General features: G+C 34.5%; 1 protein-coding gene across 1 annotated transcript; it reads right to left on the bottom strand.

The window, feature by feature from the left end:
• Positions 1-768: 768 nt before the first annotated feature.
• Positions 769-2,450, bottom strand: LOC128655720 (uncharacterized). Its single transcript, XM_053709293.1, has 3 exons — positions 2,403-2,450; positions 1,852-1,905; positions 769-1,421 (listed from the first exon to the last, which is right to left on the bottom strand). Exons 2-3 carry the CDS (start codon positions 1,883-1,885, stop codon positions 991-993), a joined length of 465 nt encoding a protein of 154 aa, XP_053565268.1. The 5' UTR covers positions 1,886-1,905; positions 2,403-2,450; the 3' UTR covers positions 769-990.
• Between the last annotated feature and the right edge of the window lie 3,490 nt (positions 2,451-5,940).

Below are 5,940 nucleotides of genomic sequence, written 5' to 3'. Positions count from 1 at the left end.
CAGAGTCAAGTCCTGAACCCGGAGCTGGGCCTGCATGGTGTCGTTCATCCCTCTCAGGACAGCTGCGTTCCTCAACACGGCCTGCTCTACTCTTGCTATCCCTTCTAGCATGAGCCATGCTGAGTCACAGCCTAAAATAAAATAAAAATTAATATTAAGGATAATTACACAACAGAATAAAAGATTTTAATACATACATTGTCATCATAAAGACAAATAATTATTTACATCAATTATTTTTCATATATTCTTTACACATGAATTAGGTTATTCAGACAGACAGAAATCATTAAAGGCTCATGTTACTCAAACATGTTGAACCCTTTAATTGGTTTTAGATGATCCACTTATACAGCTTGAGTGTATCAAATCTTGTTAAAGGATTTACATTGTACTTACATCAGCAATTTAAAAATTCAATTTAGACTGTGGTAGGCACACCTATCCTTAAACATTTTGGCATTGAGGACAAGCTGTGTAAACATAGCAACCAGAAGAAATTACATTCCCACTGGGTTAGACAAGAGATAATGTATCCACATTTGGACATAAAATTTTGGATCCAAGTAGTGGTGTTTGGTATATGTAGTGATATCCAATTAAAGGGACACTGAACCTAAATATTTAATGGACTGATTCAGATAGAGCATGACATGACAAATCTTTAGAAATTACACATATTCATTATATGTTTTAATTGTCAAGCTATATTTTGAATGCAAGAATGTTGGTTTTTATGGAAGCCAATATTTGTTGATGAACCTTGTTTGTGCATGCTGGTTGATGGATACATTCATCCAACAATAAAGAAATGATGGCCACATTTATTTTATTGTTTAAACTAATTATAGGAATAAGTTGTTTTCAATAAATATATCAAGAGAATGACGAATAATTCATAAGAGTATTCTATGATACATTGGCTTAACATTGCATGCTGGATTTGAATCACAATTTAACCAATTTAACTTCACTGTACCTTTAAGTATCTTATAAAGTGTATTTAGAATGATACTTACAGCTGTGCCTGGGAAGGACAATCTGACACCCAGGACAATGAAGGTTTAAACAGGGGGAAGGGATGGGATTGGCTCGGGGAGGGATGGGAATGGCTTGGGGAGTGGTGAGCTGCTGCTCCAGGGTAGGCCGTACAGCTGGGGAGTGGGGAGTTTGGGTCTGGGCAGCTGTACGGGCCAGAATACGGGGAGAGCGGCGAAGGGGGGTGTATGGGCGTTTTTTGGGAGGGACAGGATATGAAATATGGGAAGGGCTGGCAGTGGTCGGGGCATGGTCATGGGTTTGGTGATGGGAAGGGCTCTGGGTGTGTGCAGAGGTGTGGCCATGGTCAGGGGTGTGTGCACGGGGAGGGGTCTGTGACTGGGCAGGGGCGGAATCCAGATGACCAGAAGTGGTGGATCCATCTGAAAATGTAAAATAAATATATTAACATCTCATACATCCTGACATCAAATCAACGCATTTAAAATTGATTATGTTTTCAATATACCTCGAAGTGTGTTTGAATCTGTAAACTATTCTGAAATGAGGATATGGTATCTATATAGGCACTCAGATGAATCTCAATGACTGTCTGTACAATGTGAAACTTATTATTGTGTTTTGGCATGGAATATGCATGTGACATAATGATGGCAGGAATTATATATTCTTAAAAAAATATATACAAGCAGATTTTCATGCTGCCTGATATAGAAAGGGGGCAGTAGTGTATTTGAACAGACAAATAATATTCCTTTTTAAAGGGAAAAAGCTGTAGACTTTGAATGTCTTCAATAAAATGATTTCAAAAAAAGAAACATGTTGGAAACATGATAGATATATTTCACATACCATCAGACTCCAAGGCAGCCTCTTCCTCCTCCATCCCACATGTGACATCAATCTCTGTAAAACATAACATGTTGTGTACACCTTAAGATCAGATATTATAACATATGTTACTGTTGCTCAAATACGCACATCAATGTTGCATTAAAGATATACACACACAAAGTTATGATTTACATCATTTTGATGGAGCATACAAATGACAATAGATTTGTTATTGTCAATAAATCAGAATCTTAATGTATTGTTTGTCTTAATGTTAAATTCATAAAAGCATAGTACATAGAACATTTAAGATTTCTCATGTGTGTATCACTTGATGACTGTTGTTAAAAAAATTAAAAAATGAAAAAAACATATGTTAGACATCTTATGAATAACAAATGTGTAGAATAATAAAGTAGAAATTATTAATCGCTCAATATAAAAAATAAATATATAATCAGAAGATAAATTCTATGATTTTTTATAATGTTATGCTTCATCGGAATCATGATCATAATATTGATTAGCAATACACCTTCAATTACATATAAATGAGTCAATGGACTTACCAGGAGCCCGCAAAGGCGGCTCTATGTCACTGCTGGATTCCTGTGGGCTCCCCACACCAACTCTCTCTATGAATGATATAGATATATATTATTAAACACATTTTGGATATCACTAAATCACATCTGTCTAGAATTTTAACATTAATCAACTTTAAAATGTGAATAATAGAGCAGTCATTACACCAGAAAATGCTTGATTGAATCAAGGGGATTCTGTAAACATATCTGTATTCAACATATGTTTAATGTCAGACTACATTAGACATCAAATTCATCTCAGATGCTGCTATTGCATATCTAAATATACCCAATGATCAATGTTCTTAACCCTTTAAGGACACAGCTTTCACTTAGCTCAATTGTTTTATGACGGAATAATTCCGTCATATGTCCTTAAGAAGTTACAAGAATACACACAAACCACATATTGAGGAGCATCTGTTGACAAATCTAAACAAACATGTGTCACATCGAGCCATTTTTTCAATGTACAGTAATCTTGTTTAGGACACAACACATATTTATCACAATACATAACAAACTTTATTATTACTAATATGTAATCATGGTGCTGTTAGAGTATGCAGATATATATAAAGTAACTCCAACAGATAATTAGATTTATATATCAATAGTTTTTAATAAAAATAATGTAATGATGAATGAATCTATTTTGTCTTAAAGGGACACTGACATGATTAATTTAAATAATTGATTTCTATGTTCAAACTGTAAAAAATGATTTAACATTGACTCCTATTATAATTCGAATGTTGTTCGATATTAATCTTAAAGGCAGATAAGGAATATTGGATTCAATAAATATTGTTTGTTGAAGGTATCCACCAATCATCAATATAAACCCAGGTTGGTCAACAAATATTTAGATGCACATAAACGTACTTTCTTTATTTTAAACTACATTTAGCAATAGAATATGTCACATATGATGATAGTATTATATTTTATGTTTATTAATATTGCATACTGTATGTGAAAGACAATATTAATAATTGTAGTTCAGTATCCCTTTAATCTAAAATTAAATAGATTCCACAATGTTGTTGTTTGTTAATGAATTATCTACTCCATATGTTGATGTAATGAATGGTATTGAGCATGCAATTAAAATCAAATATGTTATTTAAGTATATCCGAATAATTATATAATTTTCATCTATTAAATAGACATTACATATAAATATAGAACAATGTGTATTTAGTATGTAATGTTCATTCCATGTTTCTAAGACAAATGTCAATTAAAATGAGACATACCATACTGTGACAAGCCCTGGCTTGAGGATCCAGCAGCCACATCCATATCTGTAATATATTAAATGAGGATTGCATATCATTAATACTAATCATGCCATGTTTAAAATATTTACATTAATAACAAATCAATAGAAAAATATTAATCCTTTGGTAGTCCCATGAGTTAATAGTTTCCGCAATTAAATGAATGATAAATATATCCTGGACTCTTATTTTCAATCAGTTGTGTTGTTTACTGTATCTTTAAGAATATATGCTTGTTATTACATAATCATCAATTGATGGCCATATGTTATAATTTATTAGTATTATTCGTTTTTTATTAGATATAATATTTAAAATAAGAATACTGTATTCTTCACTAATCTAAGATTTTCCATTTAATTTTTAACAACATGTATAAAGCAATGCCACTTTCCGCAAACCCATGTTAACGTGGATGAGAAATGCCATTTTCGCGATCATTGCGCAATGATTCCAAGCGGAATTACGCATCCGTCATTTGACCAACATGTATAAAGCAATGCCACTTTCCGCAAACCCATGTTAACGTGGATGAGAAATGCCATTTTCGCGATCATTGCGCAATGATTCCAAGCGGAATTACGCATCCGTCATTTGACCAACATGTATAAAGCAATGCCACTTTCCGCAAACCCATGTTAACGTGGATGCGAAATTACATTTCCGCTCTGTGACGCATATTCTGTAGAGCGCAAGAAACATCATTCCAATTTCATGTATCACTAATGTAAAATCAGATATCTAAACATCATATGTAGTGTATGTTGTGAGATCTGTATAGGTTTAGTATCTGACTAAATACAATTTTTGGATTTTTAACATTATAAAAATTATATGAAGTTGGATAATTACCTGGTTCAGATTCTCTATCGGGTCCTCCCAGGCCACCGGACGGAGAAGCATCTGCCCTGTCCCCCGCGTCAGGACTTTCAGATCCCGCAGCTGGGAGGGAAGAAGAGGAGGCCGAGGATGGCGAGGATCTAAATCTTTTGGGGACCCGGAGATTGAGGAGCTCGCATAAAGTCACCTCATAAGGGAGTAGGTACAGTTTCCGCGGGGCCTTTCTTTGGCCCCCTCTTTTACGGGCTTGTACCCAGTCCCTTATGAGGTTGACTTTTTTCGATAAACGCAACCTCATATCTCCGAATCTCCTCATGATCTGATCCTGGGTCCTCTGGACGTCACACACCAATCTAACCGCATTGGTGATAGACTCCCAGAGGGCCTTCTTAACAGGCGCATCTGTCGAGCTCCTCTTGTTCCCAAACAGCTGGGGATAAAAGTCCTTGACGGCGTGGACCAGTGCAGCGCTCTCCTCCTTGGTGAACCTGGGAACTGACATGCCTGCTGGGTTGTATAATAATAATATATATTGCCTGCAGGCATTAGAGAACTGACAAAGATGGCAACGTGTAATGGACTTTTATATGGTGAAGTAAACATGAGATGCACCATGGGACAATTTATCTGTACATCTGATTGGATAAAAGTTTGAAATATTGTTATAATGTCTGTGAGACCATCCTGACTCAAGTTGTGTTTGTGTGATGAACTCTGATTGGCCGTTCCTTAATGTTTCATATCTTAGTAACTTCCTTACACATACCGCTTGGTGGTGCTGTAACTTCATTTTTCATGTAGACTTATTTGTAACTCATGGGCCTGTCATGCGGATATGTGTGACGCAGATTTAATATCCGTGATCCGTGAAATATTAATGATTAAATACTCTTTAAAATCTAATCCTGTCACATTATTAATGTTGTAGAAATTTCTCGGTTTAATAACGGTCTGTTTCTTTAATACAAATACACATTTAATATTGTATGTCTTTATTGTTCTTTAAATAAATTTATTGTGAAGTATTGACATTGCTCTATTAAATGTATTTATAATGCACATTGATTGTGTGCTATTGCGTGACATTACACTAATGTTTAAATATGCTAATCTGGTGTTTGAAGATGCGTTTCCCACGCAATATTTATTAATGTTAAAATTCCGGGAAGAATGTCAGTAACTTTGATAATCTGTTTATAAATGTTAAACTACAGCTTTGTTATTCGCAAATAAACCTCGAGCTTGTATTTCTCTGAAGTGCTCATATATGTTATTGTGCAATGGCGTCTTTAGTTTTAAAGAGACATTACAAACAATTGTATCAAATGATCTGTAGAGATAGAAGATTGTTTAGACTTTAAAATGTAAATCATTTTCTCTTAGTATTTATATATCC

Source organism: Bombina bombina, chromosome 4 (assembly GCF_027579735.1).
Source record: "Bombina bombina isolate aBomBom1 chromosome 4, aBomBom1.pri, whole genome shotgun sequence".
Lineage (NCBI taxonomy): Eukaryota > Metazoa > Chordata > Amphibia > Anura > Bombinatoridae > Bombina > Bombina bombina.
The sequence above is the reverse complement of the archived record's forward strand: the minus strand, read 5'-3'. Positions and strand labels throughout refer to the sequence as shown.

What these genes read in the sequence shown, in the direction of transcription:
- LOC128655720 (XM_053709293.1), bottom strand. Translation starts at nt 1,885, where the DNA reads ATGGAGGAGGAAGAGGCTGCCTTGGAGTCTGATG. An exon ending in GGCTGCCTTGGAGTCTGATG is followed by an intron (nt 1,422 to 1,851) that starts GTATGTGAAATA and finishes TTACATTTTCAG; the next exon opens with ATGGATCCACCACTTCTGGT.